Source organism: Rhinolophus sinicus, linkage group LG03 (assembly GCF_036562045.2).
Source record: "Rhinolophus sinicus isolate RSC01 linkage group LG03, ASM3656204v1, whole genome shotgun sequence".
In the NCBI taxonomy this organism is placed as follows: domain Eukaryota; kingdom Metazoa; phylum Chordata; class Mammalia; order Chiroptera; family Rhinolophidae; genus Rhinolophus; species Rhinolophus sinicus.
In genome coordinates, this window is record NC_133753.1 from 13,229,858 (window position 1) to 13,252,809 (window position 22,952).

At 38.2% G+C, this 22,952-nt stretch overlaps 2 protein-coding genes and 1 non-coding gene across 17 annotated transcripts in view; 2 read left to right on the forward strand and 1 right to left on the reverse strand.

The window, feature by feature from the left end:
- EML5 (EMAP like 5) overlaps positions 1-6,902 on the forward strand; it is a 145,790-nt gene extending 138,888 nt beyond the window's left edge. For 4 of the 10 annotated variants that reach the window (XM_074327060.1, XM_074327061.1, XM_074327063.1 and 1 more), the window contains 4 exons: positions 1,136-1,298; positions 1,537-1,640; positions 2,462-2,615; positions 3,141-6,902. In XM_074327060.1, the coding sequence (XP_074183161.1) occupies positions 1,136-1,298; positions 1,537-1,640; positions 2,462-2,615; positions 3,141-3,293 (574 nt within the window). In that variant the 3' untranslated portion in view covers positions 3,294-6,902. Of the gene's footprint in view, positions 1-1,135; positions 1,349-1,536; positions 2,616-3,140 lie in introns of those variants that run through there. The other 6 variants (XM_019744571.2, XM_019744585.2, XR_012494561.1 and 3 more) reach the window with 5 other exon arrangements.
- On the forward strand, positions 352-453 carry LOC141570918 (small nucleolar RNA SNORA28). The gene has a single exon (XR_012495360.1). It is a non-coding gene; the product is annotated as a small nucleolar RNA SNORA28 (small nucleolar RNA).
- Positions 6,903-7,436: 534 nt separating the features above from the next.
- Positions 7,437-22,952, reverse strand: part of ZC3H14 (zinc finger CCCH-type containing 14) — a 36,264-nt gene continuing 20,748 nt past the window's right edge. For 2 of the 6 annotated variants that reach the window (XM_019744679.2, XM_019744642.2), the window contains 8 exons: positions 19,520-19,594; positions 14,731-14,890; positions 13,675-13,907; positions 10,331-10,451; positions 9,314-9,450; positions 8,959-9,050; positions 8,094-8,200; positions 7,437-7,566 (listed from right to left, as the gene is read on the reverse strand). In XM_019744679.2, the coding sequence (XP_019600238.2) occupies positions 7,560-7,566; positions 8,094-8,200; positions 8,959-9,050; positions 9,314-9,450; positions 10,331-10,451; positions 13,675-13,907; positions 14,731-14,890; positions 19,520-19,594 (932 nt within the window). In that variant the 3' untranslated portion in view covers positions 7,437-7,559. The remainder of the gene's footprint in view (positions 7,567-8,093; positions 8,201-8,958; positions 9,051-9,313; positions 9,451-10,330; positions 10,452-13,674; positions 13,908-14,730; positions 14,891-19,519; positions 19,595-22,952) is intronic. The other 4 variants (XM_019744691.2, XM_019744661.2, XM_019744652.2 and 1 more) reach the window with 3 other exon arrangements.

A 22,952-nucleotide genomic window follows, 5' to 3' on the forward strand; every position in this document is an offset into this window, starting at 1 on the left:
TTTCATCACATCATAAATTGTATGCTGAAGTAAGGCCGTTTGTATACTTATGTCTCCTCCTTGCTAAATTATGCATCCACTGAGCACCAACCACAGTGCCTTATAACAAGTACTCAGGGAATGTTTGATGAGTAAGTGTCACACTGGATAATATGTTCCTCCTGCCGAGAATGTATCTTTTATCTGCCCTTCAAAAGTTGTCAGCCTGGAAAACTAAAGGTACAACCCCAAACATCTCTGACTTAATAATCTCAACTGAACATGTAGTTCATTTATTTCATACTCATTAAACATCTACTATGCCCCAGAACATGAATTAAACTTTTCTTGAACCTTTATTTTTCAGTGCTTAGGCAAGCTTATTTTAACAGTGGCTACTTGCTATAGCAAGAGTCTAACCTATTTTGGTGTTCTCTCCTCCATGAGACAAGCTGTTATATAGACGTGAACAATGTTAAAACAAATGACAAAAAAAAACAGTGGCTCCCCTTTACTGAGCAGGATAGAGCACTGAATCGAGGTCATCAAAATCTTGCACTTTGCACCAGTCAAACCCTCTCGCAAATGAAACCTCCTTCAGAACTTCAGCATATAAAACAATAATGTGGCTTTCCTTAGCTCCCCAGTGTTCTAAGGTCCCTACCTCAGCAAGGCTCATGTTAGTTCTCAAGACTGAATTGTCACACAGTTTCCAGTGGTCAGTAGGCAAATAGTACTGTCTTTTAAAATAATTGCTTCCAGGTCTCAGTATGGCACTTCATCTGATAACTTGAGGTGAGTTAAGCTGGTTTGTGTTCCTTGCTTCAGACACGATCTTTCCAGATGAAAGAATCCTATCTTAGTGAATTATGTAACTTAGTAATTATGTTAATGTTAGTGGCTTTTAAAAAACTAAGATATTTTTAAAGGAATTAGGAGATGAAAATTCAGGAACCATTTAAAACTGAAGTGAAATATAAAGCTTTTGGGTTCATGTCACACAAATATCTCAGTATTCATGATCAGTTGCGTCTGTCTAGTTGAGGCCGTATCACACGTCCACTTATTTTTGAGAGCTAGAAAGAAAGTCACTGGTCTTGTTTATACTATTTCATGCAGCCTAACCTGTCTTTCCCATGTTTTGTTACATACTCAGATTTAGTCCAGATTCCCGGTTTCTGGCAGTGGGTTCCAGTGAGAATGCAGTGGATTTTTATGACCTGTCACTGGGCCCCACCCTTAACAGAATCAGCTACTGCAAAGACATCCCAAGCTTTGTCATTCAAATGGACTTCTCTGCAGACAGCAGACACCTCCAGGTACAGAACCAACACCGGACACCAGTTTACTGTAGTTCTGCTCCTACACTGTGAGTGAACTTCAGACCAACTCTGGCATTGTCCTTTATTCCATTTTTGCTTAGAGGTTTTGTATCATCTTTTATGTTCTTAGCATTAGAAATGTAAATCAAGTAGCATTTTGCTAGTATACTGCAAAATTCTGGATTTTGCCTCTCACATAATGGAATTCTTGTCCCATTTTAATATATGATGAAAGGTCTCCACTGGTTGCTATAAACGGCATGTCTATGAAGTGCCTTCAGGAAGACATCTTATGGATCAGGCTGCCATTGACAGAATTACTTGGGCCACATGGACTAGGTAAACATTTCATACATTCAGAAGGGAAGACTGAGGGTCAGTTAGGAAAACTGGAAGATCCTATTTCTGGATAATTAGTCAATCCACTAGGGAATAGTAACTGAGTTTTAAGTTTGTTACCGTATCTTGAATTCTTCCTAACAGAACGATATGCTCCCGCTCGGACCCCTTTTGGTTGAATATATTAGGTTGGTGCAAAAGTAATTGCAGTTTTTGCAGTTATTTTTAACCTTTTAAACCACAGTTACTTTGCACCAACCTATTTCCATGCTTTTTCAGATCTTTTAAAGAAATCAAAGTTATGACTTTAAAGATGTTCTGATATTTTAACATAGTAGGTTTAATAACAGACAATGAAAACATGTATTGGGTGCTGTTAGGCAATTGTATTTCTCTACCTTAAAGGAACACTGTCTTGCAGCTGTTAGACACGAGACTTTATAAATTTGTTCAAATTTGCTGGATGTATATATATAGCAAGTAACCATGAGCATCCAGATTTTTATTCATTAAAAACTGCCATCAAATTCCTATAGCATATGCATCACTTTTTATTTTACAAATAGTTCTATCAGCTCTCATAAAGTATTATTTTTAAAAGGTTATTTAATCTATAAAGCTTTAAAATTATAAAATTTCCTTTAGGGGAGGTGGGTTAACATCCCAGGTAAACTCAGGACTCCAGATAACTTGCCTTATCACAATTTGCTTCCTATATTTTAAATAATACAATTAGGTACTTAGATTTACCATACTGAAAAAGTTGTTGGTAATTAATCGGTCTTTGCTATGGTGTATTTTCTTTCATTCCTTCCCTCTAGTATTCTAGGAGATGAAGTTGTGGGAATTTGGTCCAGACATGCTGAGAAAGCTGATGTCAACTGTGCCTGCGTATCTCATTCAGGACTCAGCCTTGTAACAGGAGATGACTTTGGCATGGTTAAATTATTTGACTTTCCATGTCCTGAAAAATTTGTAAGTTTGTGTTTGGTGTTTTAGTATTTTATATAATTATACTCTTAATTTAGATGTCTGATCATTAGTACTTTTTCCCATATAAGAGCTAAAATGTGTTTTCTCTTGCTTTGAAAATACTTCATGTTCCTAAAATTTTTTCCGAACTTCCTAAATCCATTACTCTGAAATAACAGCTGTTAGAAATTATATCCCCCTGCCCCGAAGTAACACCATCTTTGCAAACTATTCTGATAAAGCTGTGATTAGTCTTTTATCAAACCTTTAATCAATCTATTACCAAGTTTCAAATGCTTTTCCTCAGAGGAAAATGTTCAGAGTACCTGGAGACATATGACTGCCCAAATAATCTGGTTTGCGTTACGTGCAGATCGATTACTAAATCTGAAAAAGCACTTAACCACTGGCTGTGGTCCTAACTGCTTCTTCTCTCCACAACCCTGGTGATGGGAGATTATGGTTCCTGATAGGAACCTTTGATTTTTGTATGCTTTACACACCCTGAGCTTTATTTTTGTTTTATAGGCGAAGCACAAAAGGTTTGTGGGTCATTCACCCCATGTGACAAATATTCGATTTACCAGTGGTGATCGACATGTTGTTAGTGCTGGAGGTGATGACTGCAGGTGGGTAACTTTCTCAGCCCAGGAAGAGCAGACAGTCTGTACTAGTTCCTAAGAGCTTTAATAGCACGTCCACAACTTCAGTTTACGGACGAAGTAAGCAGTATAAGGTAGCATAACCAGTTAGCTCCTGGAGTCACGTACTATGTAAATACAGAATAAAAGAAGTTAACGAGGGAAAATTTTATATCCGTATGTATGATTTGAAAGCTCAATTGAAAACATTAAACTGTTCTGAAAATCTAGAAATATAATCAACTCACTGCAATTTCCCCTCTGATTGCAGTTTATTTGTCTGGAAATGTGTACATATGCTTCACTGAAAGATATGGACGCCGAGAAGACTATAAATTAACAGCCTTGAGAAACCAGAATTAACAGAAGAGGGGGGAAAAAACCGAACCAAATCCTGCATGGTCAAGTGGTGCTAATTTAAGACTGTAACAGGGATATATGCCTAGAATCATCAAAATAGAAGATTGATAAATTCAAAATATTTATTATAATACTATATGCACTGGTAACTGTCATAATCCATACACTGCCAGATAATTACATTTCAAGAAAGGACTGAATAAATACTCGATGGTGAAAGCTAATCCCTACTTTTGGGGAGTGTGCATATTTGGCGTAAGTGCTGGCTAGGGTTTAGGGGGACAGCACTCCTCAAAAAACAAACCAAAACTTTAAAAACCGAACTTGGATAATTTTCATTTTTTAACAAAACTTTTTTCTTTTTGGAATTTATATTTTATTTGCAATGTTCACTGTTTAATGAAATAATTTATCCTTGTGTCTACATAAGGAAAGGAAGCACACCATTACCCTAAAGGATCAGTTTTTGAAAGGCAAACATTTTCACTAAGGAAAGAGGTTTCACTGGAGGATGTAATACTTCTTAAGCATTAATAAAAGTCCTTTTTATACAGGACTTTTTCCTCCTGGCAGTTTAAAGTTCAAGAACAAATCCAAAGTTAGTAGTACATGATTGCTACATTTTCATTTTTGAGCTATCAATCTATGTTCAGAAGTCATGTCTAGAATTAAAAAATTAAAATATAGCCTCATTAATGAAACACTATGAAGAAGAATAATTTCCAATGGTGTACATACAGATTTTTAAGGTTTTAGATAGCAATAGTATTTAACTTGGAGGGAATATTGAATATTTAAAGATGTAGTCTAATAGAAACATTTTGTTTAACATATAAACTAAAGCGTTAAAATCACATTTACAAAGTACAGTTAACTCTTAACTCTTTACAAAGTACAGTTAACTCTTTTACAGCTTTTTTTTTTAATTGGAAAATTTTGGTTAGATGTACGAGTATCCACCCCATAGGCAAATTTCCAAAAGGAATGCATACAAGTTCACTCACTTGTATACAAAACTTGTCTATTAAAATTCCTTTTTGGTGGCTTGGGGCTGAACTCTTAGATCTTTATTCCTATTCACATTAAATGCTGCCAAAGATCAGTACTTGCCATTCAGGAATTTGCTCTTTAGCTTATCTGTAGTTTCCTGAAGATTGGAAATTATGTAGACTGATATTTAAAAATATATTTTTCTAAGTATGAAGAAGTTTAAGATGCTCTATTGGTCCTATGAATTTTTATTTTAATGTGTTATCTTTGTAGCATAATAGACTCCTTTAGGTTTCTGGAAATCTCAGTTTTCTATGTCTAACAACTTGTAAATACTAAAAACAGAAATGGCTGAATTATAGCACAGAAAGCCTAACCAGTGATGGAGCTGGTCAGTTTTAAAGGTCTGAGTGGCTGTGTCTGAATGACTGATCCAGGTGTTCATAGAAGCTTGAAAAATAAGATCATATTCTTTCATTACATCAAAATATTCTCCTAAATAAAGCCAAATTTTAGAATACACTAATGCTACATTTTTATTCATATACAAAGGGACAGTCGGTAAATTAAAGGGAAAAAATTTCCCTGAACCACTCTCTTCCTTCAATTTTGAGATTTGCAGTTTCAAATTTTCCTTCTGAGTCAGGTTTGCCAGCTTTGGGCTAAAGAGAAGTTCCATTTCCATTAGAGTGCAGGTAGAAGCTCTAACTGTAACGTTAAGCAAGTAAAATATATGGGATAAGATTGCTTCCATTGCATTTCTGTTCTTCCAAGTGGCCATGAGAAGCCAGCCTTATTCACTGTTGTCAGTTTCACCACTAAAAGTCATGTTGATTTTAAGTAGTCATCCCACAGCCCCCTTTGTTTTGCTTTTACCAGCCATCAACTAAGGGAAAGAGAATTCCGTGACAGGCGTGGAGATCCTACCTATCCTGCGTGTGTCTTCTTTTAACCTGAAGAATTATGTGTGTGTACAGTATTTGACTAAGCTCCTGAATTTGTAGCCTGAGACTTCTCCTGGCATGTCAGTCCCGTTTCTGTATATAAATGCATGCCGAAGCACACTCACCGCTTACACTAGCCATACTCGTTCCTTTCCTTTTTTGTGATCCTTTTTGATGGTGGTTCATTTTAGACCAAGTTATCCAACAAATGTTTTAAAGTCAACCTCAGCTTGCCCATAAACCATAGCAACTGAAAGATTAAACTCTTAAATATGAATCCAGGCAATGTCTACTAAATACCATAAAAAATCCAATTTTAGCATAGTATTACCTTGTAAAATGGCCAAACTAAACCAATCAAGCCTGTTTCCCCATTTATGTTCTTTATAGTGGAATTATGAGAATGCAACTATATACCAATTATAAATGATACTAAAAGTCTATTTAAATTTCTGGATATATAATTTAAAACAAATTTTTTCTGCAGAGATGTAAAGCAGCTCAAGTAACACTGGAATGAACAAATGCCGTAAAGTCAATGGAATATACTTTTTAGAATGAAGTGGAAGAACTGTCGTTTCATTCAAGCCTAACTACATGATCGCTTTTATGCTCCTTTGTCTTTCCTCTGTTTCAAGTCTTTACTTTGGAATCAGCACAGCAACGTGCAACTTACAAAATGGTTTAATAACTGGTTAATTCTGTCTTCTCCCAATGGAAAAGCAGTGGCCACTGAACAGACTGCCTGCTGGTTTTAAGCTCTTGAACATGGAGTTTTACAGCTGTGATTTTATTATCTCTTGGGTATGTGACTAAAGAAGTCAATGAACTTTTTTTTCTTAAATTGGTCCTGAGAACATCTGAATCATTATTATCCCTTCTGCATTAATTCGTTTTTTCTAACCAACTTTTTAGCTTTACTTTCTAAAAAACTACTTTAAAATCAGTGATCCGTTTGTTAATTCTAAAGCATTTAACACTTTCTGCCTTAACAATTTTAAAAATCATACACACAAAATTTTATATTTTAATTCAGTAGCCCAAAAGTTTAGTCCTATTTTGCAATTTACCCATCTGATCTCTGTAATTATATAGTCTGTCATTTACAATATACTATTGAAATCTAACTTTTACATTTAAAAAAATATCTTCAGTATCTGTATTTTCTGTGGAGTTGAGAATGTTGTTTTTCAGAATGGAAGTAGATGGGTAGCTATAATCTTGTGAGTTGAAATTCTGTTCTGATACCTTATGTGTATACAGACTTGTAAAAATTTTGTATAATTTTGTGATAATGTAGTTCTCCCAAAGATTTATTTTAAAAGTATGTTAATAGTAAAATGAAAGCATTTTAAGGACTTCTTTTTTTTTTTTTTTTTTGCCATTCCTGCTGTTTTCACCCTACACACCCACCTCATCCTTACCCAGAAGGCAAAGGACTATTTACCAAAGCAGCACACAACCTGAGAAGGCTGTGTCACACTTTTCAAATTAAATTCACTTAAAATTAAAAAGATTGACTATTTTAAGCCATCTCAGCACTTTTGGCCACTCCTGTTTTTAGTGGATTATGAACATTATATAATCCTTGGAAGAAGTGAAAGCAGCCATTCAACTTCTGGAATAAGGACACTTCCCTCACTCTATTCTCTGTGCACACACAGCAACGCCATAGTCCCACAATGGCTTACTGGTATCACCACGTTGTAAACGCTGATACTGGAAACAGCAGTGTACAAACACGCCGCAAATATTTTAATAGAATTTAGCTTTTCCTTAAACTATCTTTCCATAGTCAAAACAAAGCAAACCAAAAAACATCCAATGTTAAAACCACTTAAATAAGCTTCCAAATTTGAAAAATTAGACACTTCAGATAGGCAATAAACTTCATATTATGAAAGCAATATATTCCAAGTTTCAAAGATTTGACAAATTCTGGAGAATCTCTTTCAGCAGTGGATGGAAACTTGCATCAAACTTCACGATCTTCTGCCAGGTAGGACTAGGTGTCATTCACTGAATAAACAAAACCCAAAATGTTTTTAATTAACTGCTTTTTGTCCATATATAGCATATACCTCAGCTAAGATGTTGAGTATTTTCAGACAATATTTGTTCTACAGAGTATGATATAAAGATCGGATTTTGAAAGAATTGTATGAGGGACATAAAAGATAACATGTATTTAAATTTATAGGCCACACTAAAATATTTTGAAACTTCTTTCAATGTTTTACGATTACTATTGTCTAAGAAAACTGATGTGAGATTTGTAAACAGTGTAACTCTCGAAAGCCTTAGTATATGTTCACAAGTTATAAAAGAAATCTGATGTGGAGATCATCTAGGTAAATAAGCAACTGCTGGATAAAACCAATTTGGTTTATGTACTAAATTATTCTTCCAGAGGACCTTGGTAAAATTAAACAGTAGAGAAAAATCAAAGTGATAGTTTATTCCAAATTTGGGTGCTTATAAATTTAAGAAATTACATATTAGGAAAGTATTTGAAACGGCATTAGCAAAACTAATTTAACCTTTACCTGGTTTGAGGCCGAATCCATTTCAAGGCATGTCGTGGCGGCACGGTGATGGTGGGATGATAAAACGTGCAGTCAGGCCTGGTACACTGAGTGTTAAATCTACAGTGCTAAAGAGGTAACAGAGTTTTAACTTCTGCAAAGCTATACAATAAAAACAAAGCAAGTTGAGATGACAATAACCAGCCAACCCTAATGTTAATGGGGCTGAAACCCTGAAAAAAGAGCAGCCCTCCACACACAAAATCCTAGTCAAAGAGCAAGTCAAATTTCCAACGGAACCGTAGCACATGATAATCAATGTAATGATTGCCCTGCACGTCCTGCCTGACATCCCTTCCTTACTGGGCACCCTCATCCGTGCCCAGCTGCCAGTGGGGGAAGTGAAGGCCTCTCGCATGGTCTTCAGGCTGCTATTTCAGAGATCACTCCCTCTGAGCAACTCAACAGCAGGAGGTCCCTCCACCAACTGTTAGGACACAGGTAGTGAAAACCGTCAGTACACGTTCAGATGGTATTAAGCAGTACGACTGGATTTCATCTCAGTTCTGGCATTGAGGTAGGACAAAGAAACCCAAAAAACACACGCTCAGGGGCAGAGTGGAAACTGACTTGCAAAGGTGAGCTCTACTCTCCTGAGAGACAGGAGACTAACGTTCAATAGTTGCACACCACAGGGCCTGAAGAGCCAAACGGAACTCAGTGAAAACTAAGCAATAACTTAAAGGTCTTAAAGACTATTAAGGTCAACAAAAAAGGGGCGGGAGGGCAGGAGACACAACAACATTCAATTTGCTACTGATCTTCCAGGTCTCACAACTGAGAAGTTACCATTAAATTAATTTTTTTGGGAAATGCAAGTTCTTACTTTTGGATGATAGAAGGGACACTCCATTTTCTTACAAGCAGGGAAGTAACGGCAGAGCTGACTACTAGAAGGTGTTGCTGGTGTTGTAACTGCTGAGAAAATAAGGGCACATATTGAACAAATTTATTCAGCAAAATAATTTTTAATGCATTCTATTTTTATGGGAACCATTTTAAGTCAAAATACAGTGAGATGTATTCATTAGTCAACATAATACTCAAGTAGTATCTTTAAAGACTGGTTACATTAAGTGATTCTGGCGCAATTTTGAAACTTTTTTAAATTCACTTTATAGTCACAAAATGTCATTTTTCTTTCTTTTTATCCAAAGGTAGTAGTGTACAAAGTCACCAACCTGGTTTTGGAGGCAGTACTGGAATTCTTCTACTCATATGAGTGAAGGGACAATCTGGCTTAGTACATTTTGCATCGTATTTACAATTTGGATGAATAAACAAACATTTTTCAGCAAATTTACAACTGGGGAAAGCTCTATAAAACAAAAAAAAGCATATTATTCACATTTAATCTTCTCAATGCATTATTAGTTTTTTGTAGAGAGGCTCCTGATATTCATATTGCATAACTATTTGTTTTTGAGAAACACAGAAATAATAGAAAACAAAGGAAACTCCATTTTTAAATGAGCTAGATATCAAAATGGACACAACTGTCTATTCCAAAGCCTGGGGTACTGACAGATTTTCAGCTCAAGTCAAGCCACATGAAAGGATGTTTTGTGATACGAAGCCTCACACCACTTCCTCTATCATTCAGGTCTGTATAGTTCACGAAGTGAACTGACTATAGTGAGCATAATATACATGCAAGGCACTGTGCTATGGAAAGAAGCGAATCATCCGTGATCTCCCGATGTATACTTCCTTATTATTCTCACATCAAAATTTCCTAAAGTTAAAACATGGAGAGTCCATCTATAGAACAACAACAAAAAAAAACAACCACAAAACTAAACTAAAAGCCATCTCCTAAAGTTCATTCCTTTGAACCAGCCAGCAAGGAAAAATTACCCAAGTCCAAAGTTTCCTCATTACCTGTAACTAATTTTCCCCAATGCCTTAAAAACGTACGTGTGTATGAACACACTGCATACAAACGGGGGCAGTTACATACTCATCTCCTTAAATGTACAGAATCCTCAAGGAAACCCAGAAATGTCAGTATCTCATAGGTCTGACACAAAGAAAGCCTCCCATCTCCCCACTCAACACACACACGAAGACGCTATTCAGGGACGGCCAGGGTAAGTTTCACCGCACTGAGTTACAAAACTCAAACTTACCATAAAACAGAAGAAGCTATTGGGTATGGAAATTAACCCGAAAACCAGAATTGGTTTGCCGCTACTCACTTGCAAGGTGAAACAGGATGATGGTAAGCACACTCGTCCCCATTTTTACAGGCAGGCCAGTACTTGCAGCGCTCCAAAAGTTTTTCCGGTTTTTGTGCTCCACTCAGGTCACTCATCTCAGCTACAAAGGGAGAGGAATTAAAAGCATCTCATTAATTATGATCAATTCAGTACATGGCATCTTTCAAGTTTCCCTCACAACCCGGTCTTTAAATCTTCTAGTTTTCTATGTCTATAGTCATATGAAATAAATGAGTCCAAATAATGTGATCAACGCTGTTAAAGGGACCCTGTAAGAGATTACCAGGAAGTACACTGCAGTTCTCATTGTGAAAAGTAAAGTGGACAGTGATGCTGCCACTAGAGCCAAAGTACTCATGAAAAATTCCAATTCTCAAAATTATTTCAGAGCTGAATTAAAGAGAGGGAAGAATGTCAAGTGGGGAGCCAAGAAAATGGAAACTGAAAACACAAGCTGATAAAGAAGTGACCTAATTCTCATTCAGGAAAGATTATGAGGGGTCCAAACACAAGTGTTCCCACTCATGATGTATGCACACTCCCATCCATGTCTCCAAAGCAAAGATTTCTGCCTGAATGGGCCACAAGGGGTCCGGCAGATCACCCAACAGTGAGCCTGGCTGGCTGGAAGAGAACCAATGGCAGGAAATCTCGGCGGAGCAAATGGGTGGGGACAAGCAACGGGAGAGCAAGCGCATGTGCCACCCACGGGGGCTCACTGCCACCCCACCCACCAGCCGTGTCCAATCACAAGGTCAATTACTATGGCCTCGGCAAGTGGTACCCGGGTTGTGTTGCCAGACTGTCTCCTAATTCAGAAAGCCAAAAACCTTTTTATATGACATCTAAATTCTAAATGCTGGCAACTGTTATAATTCAAATTTAAAACAAAGAATAAATCAAATACAATTACACCTGATGTCCATAATGAGCTGCCAACTTCTGACCCAAGACACACTAGCCCCCTCAGAAGGGCATCACGGTATTAATTACCTAGTAGTGTTCATATTCATGCATATGGAAGCAGATACCCCTTCAGCTACATCCCTCTAGACCGTTTACCCAAGGTGAGGCCGTTCAAGTGTGGGTCTTTAACATCCTAGCAGAGTGAGCTAGACATTTTGGGCAAGTGTTATCTAACATGTCTGAACTTCAGTCTCCTCCCTTATACAAAGAGAAAAATGTCTTCCTTAAGAGCTTTATGATTACATGGAAACAAGAATGCAAAACCTAACAATGCAGCAGCTAGTGTTCAGTACTTATTGTTCCAGTGACCCAACCTCAGTTTTCATTACAAGAGAACAAGGCACACAAATCCAGTCCCGAAGCCCAGATAGGAGATCATCAGAGAACTATTATGACTATGCCTGACAGGGAAATACTCCATGCTGCTTTAAAAAGTCAGGAAGTCATTATTTAGCTCCAGGATAAAAAGTATCCTTAGTCTCAAATTAAATCTGGTAGGGCCAGACTTTTCCCCAAATATAAATGGTTTCTGCGTTATACTGCAGAGAAAATATGTCTTACCTTCCTTCTAAAGCACATACTTTAGACTATGGAATATACGTGAGACCCAGGCCAAATGGAAGAACTCCTAACAATCAATACTCAAGAGCTGGCTAGCAGGAAAATGGTGAAAAGTAGTAGATACTCACAAGCAATATGAAAGAAGTTAAATACTTTACAAGGAAACTTTCCCTTTCTGAAAGAAATGTAAGTCACATGTACAAAGGTCATGACTCTGGTTTTCCCTAACATTTACCTCAATAAGCTGTTAACACTTTTCCTGTTTACATCTTAAGAGGCAAATTCACTTTACTGCAAGCTATAAAATCTGCACCGGCACATAATAGCCAGCGCGGGTGGCTTAAACAGTTGCTGCTGTTGGTAGCATCCTTAAAACACAGGACAAAAAGCCACCAAAAGCAATTACAAAGTTTCAGACCTGGAGGGGAGAGCAGACCGACCACAGCCCCTTGTGACTGTTCTGCAGGAGTCTCTCCCCCTCACTCCACTCCACTACAAAGCCTCACCTTGAGCGGCAGTGAGGCACTGCGAGTCCCAGATCAAAGCAATGGTAGAAGGCTCCCCACTCACCACAGCGTCTCCATAAGGGCCAAGGCAAGAAGCTTTACTAACATGTTATTTGGAGTGTCACTGCTGTGACATATATACCAACAGAATCTAACATGGACAGCTACAGGTAAATAAAACTAGACCCTAACATATCAACTAAGCTACCAAATTGAAAACCAAAATAGTAAAATTTTCTCTTATTTTAAACAAAATATACAAGGTCAAGAAATCTGCATTGGCTGACTATTGCAGTTCTTACCACCTTTATTACCATTAAAATTTTTTTCTTCCTTTCAATAGGGTCAAATTTTCAACTCCACCAACTAAAACCGTAACACTACGTTACTGATTCAGCAGAAAAAGCATCCAGTTCAAGGTAACAGCAGTATCTCCTCACTCGTCTGTGATCGCCCCCTAAGGGCTACTATATTTTTAGCTACTGAAAAAGGTATTTAATACACTTTCCTATCTCTGCCAAGAGGATTACTTTAGAAAACTTTCAAAACCCACTTTTTTCTTTGATGCTGATCATTTTTAAGATTCAGTAATTGTGTTTCCTGCCAATGAAGGTGTTTCTAAAAATTTTCAATGGTATGAGCAAGATGACGCTGTCATGCACGAGAACGTTGAGTAGCTGCACCGCCACTGGTGTCATGAGAGAAGAAACGGCGAGAGAAAGTGTCATCTGCCCAAAGCACAGTGATCTGAACTGAGTTGATCTGACTTCTAAATACAATATGCTTCAATACTAATTTAAACATAGCATCTTTTTTAAACTTCCAGGAAGTATTCTGATAGATTAGATGAGAAATTCTTTTCAAGGGAATTTCATTGAGGTAGAAATAGCATCAAAATCCAAATTCATTTTTCTGTCAAATTAATTACAAGAGAGACTACTGCTGGTACAAGGGAAAAGCAACAAGTATAGTTTCTTTAAAAACAAAGAAAAGGTAAACAGAAATCGAGAATGATGGTTCGTCCTTTAATATGCATAATTAAGAGGTATTTTTTGGCTTCCATGGCTGAACACCATTTTAGCACTAGAATAACAGCCAACCTACACAACATACAAGAAACATTCTCAAATTTAACTGGTTGTTTTGCCTGAGAAAAGAAAAAAAGGCCACTACTGAATAACAAATACAAGCAAAGCCTCCAACCAACATTCATTCCAGGTAGAGAAACATGTCAAAGGTTCCCTTCACAATGGCGCACCCTGAAAGGGAAAATCTGAGCTCTCAACACACCGTTTGAAAAGCTACCATCTGGGTCATCAAGCTGCCTGCTCATCAACTGCAACTGCTGTGGGTGGAGGAGACCTTTGAGTCCCTTGTTTGAGGCTGCAGTTTGGTTTACAGGTTTCATTCCTTCAAAGCACATGTCCTCCTCTTGATCTGACATGTATCCTGGGGGGCTGGGAACACCATCCAGCGTCACTATAAACTTGGGACTTGCAGGTTTATCTGGTTGTACAAGATCTCTGCCAGATAGATAGAAAATACCATAGAATTAGGGAAACAAACACAAAAAGCTGAGCCTCCTAAAGTGCTCTTCAGCAGAACTCTCTCTCTCCCTTACTTGCCCTGAGGTTTCTTCCATAAAAAAGGCTTTGTAGGATTCCCAGGTGCAGCATTAGTGGAATCCTGCTACCACACAGTGGCTTTGGCCAATCACTGCTGCTTCATCACTAGCGACTGTCCAGGCTGCACTAAGGACAATCTCTCCTCAACCCTGACCACCCCACCGTCCATTTGATCCCCAGAGGGTCACACGGAAATGCACTGAAAAGCCAGCATCTATGCTCAGAACACAATTGCCAGCAGTTCTATTAGGTTGGTGCAAAAGTAATTGCAGTTTTTGCATTTATTTTTAACCTTTTAAACCGCAATTACTGTTGCACCAACCTAATAATATATTTACACTAATTTTATTATCTGTATGTTTGTTAGAACATTTAGTCAATTTTCTAAGGGAAGAATCACCCCAACCCAACTGGCTAACTCTCTCTGGAGAGATTTCCTGATTTTGATCACCTGGCTTTTAAATTTTCATTTCCTGGATACGCATAACAGAGCTACATCACGCATTGACTTATTCGTAGGATAATGGATTTCTGAACAAGGAAGATGAACTGGAATTTTTGAAAACGGAATTTGGCTTACTACACAGGGCCTAACTACTGAATCAATAAAACCACTCTACACTGAGGGCTAGGATGGGGAGGAGGGAAGCTGGGAACTAACGATTAATCTGTACTAGCTAATCAACACAAGTTAGCTACATAAGAAAAAGAAACCATCTACCGTGTCTGCATAAGGTGTCCTGAAAGTACCCGAAGGGTATCTGCAGTCTTCATCCCCGACTCTTGGTTTGGTGTCACTACTATTTCCTCAGACAGCTTTGGCTTCTTCAGAATAAATGATCTTGTGTCTGCATGGACCATGGATTCCATGTCATAGTAATCTGAGCCAAAAAAATTGGCCACAAACGTTTACTTTTGAATATACCTTGCATTCCCAACATCACACATGTGAGAAGAATGTCAAACTTTTATATAGCTGTAATTATTTTCAAAGGAACATCATCACGGTTCTACTAAGCAACAGGACTGCAATACTCCGCCAAACACCTTTTCAACGTATTCTTTCCTCATCCAGTACATTACCAAGAGATTCTAATGAACACTCCTTGCCTACGGTATAGAAAGGTTCTTACGGTATGTGAGGCATCTAAGGGGATCCTAACAATATCAGCTTAATTACAATATTTTCTAAAAATATGGAGAATAAAGGGTCCTAATGTTCCCTAGGATTGTAACACAAAGATTGTTTTTAAAATCTTCCTAAAATCTGTTTTGTTCATTTTGGACAGTACCACTTACAGAAATAAACACATCCTGGTGAAAAGAATTCAAGTGTCATAATTTCTGCATAGGTATAGATAAAAGACTACTTTGAGGGGGAATTTTAAGATGAATGGGCATTTAAAAATATATAGCATGGAAAACACTGACCTTCAACACAAATAACCACAAGCTCACATCATCTGCAATATGCGTCTTAGGCCCAACTACTTTATAAAATATACCAAGACCTAAACGGAGATGGCTGACTTATCAATATGCAATCAACAAACTTAACGAGTTCTACTTCTCTGAAAGTTAAAAGGCAAATAACAGAGACCCAAAGTCACTAGATATTCATTCATGTTCATTCACTGAAAAAAACTGAACACCCGAGAGCACTGTGCTAGGTACACAAAGAAGAAAACACAGGAAAATAGGTGTATACACAATTTCAGAACAGTATGCCTCAGGTGACCCAAAAGGGGCATGAACAAGGTGTTGGGAGAATACAAAGCAACCTAGTCCAGCTGGGAAAGCTTACAGAGAACGAACAATTTCAACAGGTAAAAGACATGAGCAGGAATAAACTAGGAGGGAGAGAGTGAATTGGAGAATAGAACATTTCAGGCAGAGGAAACCGCATGGAAAAAGGCAACAGCTTTCATAAGGCACAAGGAATTTGAGACACAGTGAGAAATGTGGTGTGGCTGGAGGGTTGCGTGTGGTGAGCTAAGCAGGTGAGTGGCAAGAAGGCGGAGGCCGAAAGAATCTTGTGTCCATGAATTTGGATTCTGGTCTAGAATTAGTAATTGAGATCACCCGTTTTCCTATTCTAACACACGTTGAAAGGGAAAGAAGACACATTTCAGACTCCCATCAGCACTAGCATTTCACAGCAGTGGCATTTCAACCACCATCCCAGGAAGGAGACATACCTGCCTTCCCCTGCAAGGGCAGTCGAGATGGTAAAAACGGATGTAGGCGTAAGAACAGGAGGAAAAGAAACTTGACTTGGGAAACAGGACAAGAGAAAAAGCTGATTTAAAAGGGGGCAAAGAGAAATCTCAATTTTAGATTTATTTAGTTTGAAGTTTTTGTGGGGCTCTCAGATGTTTAGGAAGAAGTTGAAAATTCAGATTTGACCATTAGGAGGGGGAGACAAATAAGAGTCGAAACTGAAGGTGAAATAAGAATGTTTAATAAAGTGTACATATTCAGTGCTGCTATCTTCTCATTGCATCCTCACGTGAGATGACCACTTTGCAGCTCAAAGTCCTTACACGGTTCACTGAGGTCTCACGGCTAGCACAGGTGGAGTCCAGAATTTAGTCCACGGGCTGCTGCGCTCCTCCCCGCCCTGCACTGTTCTGAGGCAAAGCAGTCCTACTACCCGGAGTTTGCATCTTGAGAGAATACAGAAGAGATGGAAATGCTGAGGGCAGGACACAGGGTAAAGTTGACATTTTAAGGGGTAGCAGAGGAAGAGAACAGTTGATAAAGGAGAATGAAAAGGAGTTAGTAGAAGAATGGATAGTGAAGTCCTGGAAGCCAAAGGATCAGAGAATGAAGAAAACACGGGAATTCAAGTGTCACAAACTACAGTTTAGAAATGTATGCATTAAAAGCAGAGCTTTATCCGCCCAAGCCACTGGTCACCTCTACGAGATTAATGTTAGCAGCCTGGATCAAGCAGTATCAGACAGATGGTGCAGTGACATCTTCTGGGTAAAGAATGCAGGCTGACCCCATGTATTTTGTTTCCTCCTGAAACCCCACTAAAAAGTCAATAAGGAGTTAATTCATTTTAAAAAAATCATAAACTCACAAAGAAAATAATTGTAAAAGGAGAGACAACTACATTTTGGAAGTGAAAAACTAAATTAGTAGATGCTCAGAAGTTGAGTCTTGAACCAGTAATGAAGCAACCCAATGTGGATCCCAAGATTGTCCCAAGGCTGAGACCCAGGCAGCACACGGGACCTTGGGAAGGGTGGGGGGAGACAGGGCAACAGAGACGTGTGTTCAAGTGTCCATTTCAGACGCAGTTAGTTCTTTCTGAAGTGTTCTCTTCCTTCCTGACCCTTCCCTGCACCTACTCCCTACCTCTATACTGAAGACACCTATAGTAACTGCAGATACACCTTCCCACTGATCACTGTGGGAGAGGCCTATGGATGCAGCACCAGTCTCTGACAGAAAGGTGCTACAACAAAATAAACCGTATACTATTAAAAAATTTTAAAGCAGTTATATTTCCTGATAACCTTTGACCCTTTTCTCCCTTGGAGAAAGTGGAGCTTTAAACTCTTGAAAGATATAAACAGGGGCTCTTGGATCAAGGGACGCCAACCACACTGAAAGAAACACTGTTCTGAAAAGTATGTTAAACATTAAATATTGTGTGTTCCCGAAAACAAAACGTAGCTGGACCATCAGCTCTAATGCATCTTTTGGAGCAAAAATTAATAAACGACCTGGTCTTATTTATATTTATAATATTGTATTTATAAGACCAGGTCTTAAGTTAGTTTTTGCTCCAAAAGATGCATTAGAGCTGATTGTCCGGCTACATCTTATTTTCGGGGAAACACGGTAGTAATTAATGCTGAGGTGCCTTCCCTAGCCCCCCACCCCCACCTAGCTGCCAGAATCCTGGCAGCCAATTCACTACTTGAAAGATCTTTCTTAGGAGAAGCTGACCAGCCTAACGGGAAAGGCCTAAAGACCCGGACATCAGGTGCCCCCAAACTAGACAGGTGAGACAAATCACTCACCTCTGCAGATCTACATTCAAATGTGAAGTCAAAAGCCTCCATCCCATCCCCAACTAATGAGCCATCAGCTTTTTAAGTGTCCCATTCTTAAATAGAAGACAGCCAAGTATGCCCAGACATCTGAGGAAAACCTCTGTCATGAAAGACAGTGATCAAAACAAATGACTTACAGAAAAATCAAGGAGAGGGAAGAAAAATATTTAAAACTACACCTTTAATATCCTCAGAGAAATAGAAGTATTGCATACATGAAACAAAACCAGTATGTTTAAAAAAATGGGGATTGGAACATACAGAAATAAAAGGGCTCTCAAAACAAAAGACATGACAGAAGGTAAGCAAAAGAAGTCATTCATAAACCTTGTAGAACCACTTGATGCTTCAAACTGTATGTGCAGCATGGATAAAAATAATAACTAAAGGAAACAAAAAGAATATGCCAAGAGCTGATGAATAAGTACAACATATAGTCTGCAGCTGCCAAACATTTTGAAAGAAAATAACCTTACGTAGAAAGCAGGATGGAATGTTGGGAGATGAGAGGGCGAAATCAAGAATGGAGAATACTTCATAGGTAGGGGAGAGAAGTCAGAAGAGAGGCAAAGACTAAAGCTACATGAGCACGGCAAAAGCATAACGGTCATCATCTGACTCGGGGGTGGAAGGAAACCCTCAGAGAGACGAGCACATCTTTCTGAGACCGAAGGCCACGGAAGGTCAGGGAATACAGCTGCTGACTAGGGAGTCCTGACCAAGAGGAAGTAAATTCAGTTAGGAGTTGACAAGGAGGAGTCAATGGACCAGTTTCCAACAACAGGCAAGTTTAGGAGAAATAGAAGGACGGTTAAAGTAAGATTTCTGAAATTAAGATTGCAGGTATCCAATGGTTCCCTTCATCTGTTCAGCACACACTTATTAGGGATGGCACGTGCATCTGGCAAGGGCTGGGCACTGAAAACAGCAAATTGCGGCACGTGCCCCGATTCTGGCGTAGTCATGGGATGTATGTCTGTGTGGGGGATGGGGTGCCAGGTCAGCGATTAAGTTACAGTGGCTCTAAGCACAGTAAGTTCTAGGTGTATCCCTGACAATGAGATTGTAAAGTGAAGTAAAAGTCAGGACAGGGTTGGACAGGCCAGGACACTAATGCAGCTCAGGGCAGCGGCAAACGGTGGGTAGAGAGGAAAGTGGGGGAGGGACTCAGGTCAGTCCAGGAGCAGGCAAGTGGCGGCGAACAGACTGCAGGGACCCGGGTAAAATGGCAACAAAGGAAGTTTCTGAACAAAGCAAGAACTAGAAAACACCATATAACATGAAGAAAATGCCGATCTTGTCTCCTGTCCCTAAAATATTTTCACAGATCTAAATACAGCATCTTAGGGCAGGATCTAAGAGATACATTAAATGAGGTGTAAAGAATGTAAATAGCAACTGAAAAATGCTAGATTACAACGAAAATTTAAGATTACCAACCTTGACTGAGCTGCAGAGTTTCTGCCATTACTGGATCAATCTGCAGTCGGGATAACAACTGCCTCTGTTGAGTTCCTAGAATAAAAATGTTAAAACTTTACTAAGTGTAAAAAAACACCAGCATGTATGTTTTCCAGAAATTAAGCCCCAAATAACCTTTCTGGTTTGTTTCTGAATTAGAAGTCTTAAAAATAAAGCTTCAACAATACAATTTACCAACATTTATAGACCAAAGGTCTGTAAGACCAAAAAAACTGTACTCAGGGTTAAACCAAAAACAGCAATGTAAAACATTCCTGGTTCTCCCTCTGGAGGCCAGTTTTCCTGGACTGGAGGTAAAGCCTGGAGATAAAGGGTAAAAGCCAAGAGGTGGTGGTTCGTGGACCCACAGCTTGAACCATGGGAGACAGGCAACAGCCAACTGCAAGATCAACATAATAAACATCCCCCTCCATCACCTGGGCTCTCACCAACTCAGTTCCTCATCCCGTGAATCTGCAAAATGAAACACTCCAGAGTTATCTGGTCAGAGTTCCTAAAAGACAAACTATGGGCTTGGATGGATAGATACCAAGAAAACACTGAATAAGCATGACACTAAACACTGCAGTCCAGGTCCCACCAAAGCATGAAAATAATCACTTGGATCTCTCTACTTAACTCCTAAACAGGTTCACAATTTCCTCAGTTACACTGACACAAACTGATATTCTCTAACTCAATTTGATGATAAGCACTTTGAGTTAAATCATGTTGAGTCCTACTCTGTCAATAAAAGTCCATGAAAAATTCAAGTTGTGACTTGCTGCCTCTTTATGAGAACTAGTCAAGTTACATGAAAAGATAGTCCCATGGGTATCTAGAAGATATCACATATACGAATTTACCTTTCTCAATGTTTCTAAGGAAGCCAATTATTTTTACACCATCAGTCCTTGACTGTGATTCAAAATCTACTTCCTCTTGAAGACCATCAAACTCTCTGTTGCATTCAGTGGATGCTGAATATTCATTCATTTTAACCTCCAAAGATGAAATTTTAGCTTCATTCTGTGACACTCTAACATTCAGATCAAAAAGATTTGCTTCCGCTGTCAAAACTGCTGCTTTCATTCCTTTAATTTCATTGATATCAGTTGATATTTTCCTTAAAAGATGGGAAATATTGTCTAGCTCATTCAGTGAACAAGATGAACTTGTTACAGAACCGAAGTCAACTGGCCCAGGTGAGAAGAAAGTTGGTAGAGATGGTGATGGAAACCTTGAAGCCATTTTCATAAAATCTTATCTCCCTCTTAGTATTTGGTAATTTTTCCTTCACAGCCCATTAAATTGTTTCATCAAAAGTAAAAGTACGGATTAAGGCTGTTATTTTAAGAAGTATTAAGAATGAATAACATTTTAAAACCTGCAATTAAAAAGACAGGGCTGTACATTTCTGGAATCAAAACTCAAAAGTAAAGTCCCACTTATAGCTAGCTCCTCTCCAAACAATAAACCCTATTATTACATACAAAAGAATTCTGGCTTCTGATTGGCTGAAACTTCATGACAAAGAATTTTCTATTCTTTACTTCAAGACAAGAAGCACTGAAGATCTAAAGCCTAAATGAAGCAATGTAACAACATTAAGTACTTCATACCAGAATAGGATGTGAATTGAGTATACTTTTGTCTCTTCATCTATTAAACCATAAATATTAAGCTTCAGATTAAATTGTTTTATCTAGTATCTTCAGTTTCATTTACCCTTAATAATGGTATAGGACAGTATCCGGCATTTCCTTTGTCAGGCAAGGGCAGGGAGGGTAACTGGACCCACAATCATAGATAAATCTCTTTAAAAATATATGTGGTAATAATGGAATTCAACTGCACTGATATGATGCGAATTTCAAAGATGGGGAAATGAGACTTGGTCTTGGTTTGATACTAGACTGTTTTTAGGTAGGTGATTTTTCTCCCAATCTGTTGGGTTTTTCATATTCTTGACAGTATCCTTTGAAACACAAAAACCTTTAAACTTTGATCAAGTCCAATGTATGTATTGTTTTGTTTGCTTATGCTTTTGGTGCTAAGAAATCACTGGTTATCTAAATCAAGCTCATTTAGATTTATACCTCTTTTTTCTCCTAAGAATGCTGTAATTTCAGCTCTTACGTTTAGGTCTTTGATCCATTTTGAGTTAATATTTATATATGGTGGTATAAGGCAAGGGTCCAACTTCATTCTTTTGCATGTGGTTATCTGGTTATGCAGCACCATTTGTTGAAGATTGTTCTTTCCCCACTGAATTGTCTTGGCATACCGGTTGAAAATCCACTGATCCTAAATGTATTGGTTCATTTCTGGATTCTCTATTTGATCCCATTGGTCTGTATCATACCCTTATGCAAGTCAAGTGCTAGTCTTGATTACTGTAGCTAGGTAGTAAGTTTTGAAATTGGGCAATGTAAGTTCTCCAACTTTATATTCAATAGTTTTAGCTATTCTAGGTCCTTTTCATTTCCACATGAATTTTAGGAATGATTTGTCAACTTTTGCAAAAAAGCCAGCAGGAACTTTAACAGACTGAGTTGAATTCATAGATCAATTTGGGAGTATCACCAACTTAAAAATATTAAAATCTTCCTGTCCATGAACATAGAATGTCTTTCCATGGCTTTAGTTTGAGAAAGGTCATTTTTACTGATTTACTCACCAAGTTAACAAATAAGCTGTACAAAATGCGAAGATGCAAGACGGTGGACACAACTCCCCATAGCCTCTCCAAAAGAATAATTCTACAAAGAATTGTAGCCTTTGCTTTCCCACTTAAATAGATATTGCTCACAATAACAGAAGAAAAAGTGCTTAAATTTATAAGAATCTTTATTCATTTCTCCACTGTACCTGTAAATTAATCTAATTTTTCAAAAATTTTTGGATAGAAATAATTTTCAAAATTGACAAGGCTTTGGATTCACATAATATTTTCTAAGAGCACAAGCTGACGGATGACATCTACAGTAACGTTAGGACGAACAGCACATCCACAGCCACACCAGCTGGTTCGCTAGAGGGTAGCAAACAAACTCAATGAGAAAAGCAGGCCAACGGGCCTAAAAAGAGCCCATGCAAAGCTTCGTGTTATCACCCGTGGTGCCCAGCCCAACTTTAAAATGCAGAATACGCAAAGATCTTTTCATAGATTCCAAGGTAAACAATCCAGCATCAGCAAAAGTTTACCTATTTTAAGGAAACTAAAGTATAGAACATGAATGTCAGGTAGTAAGTAGCAGAGCCTGGATGAACACCCAAGCAGGCGGGCTCCCTGCATCTCTGAATTCATAATCACTATATGTTATACTTCTCTCCATGTTACACTAAGTGGAATAAAACATATCACAGAAAAATTCATGTGGTGTAATTCCTATCTTACATATACATATAT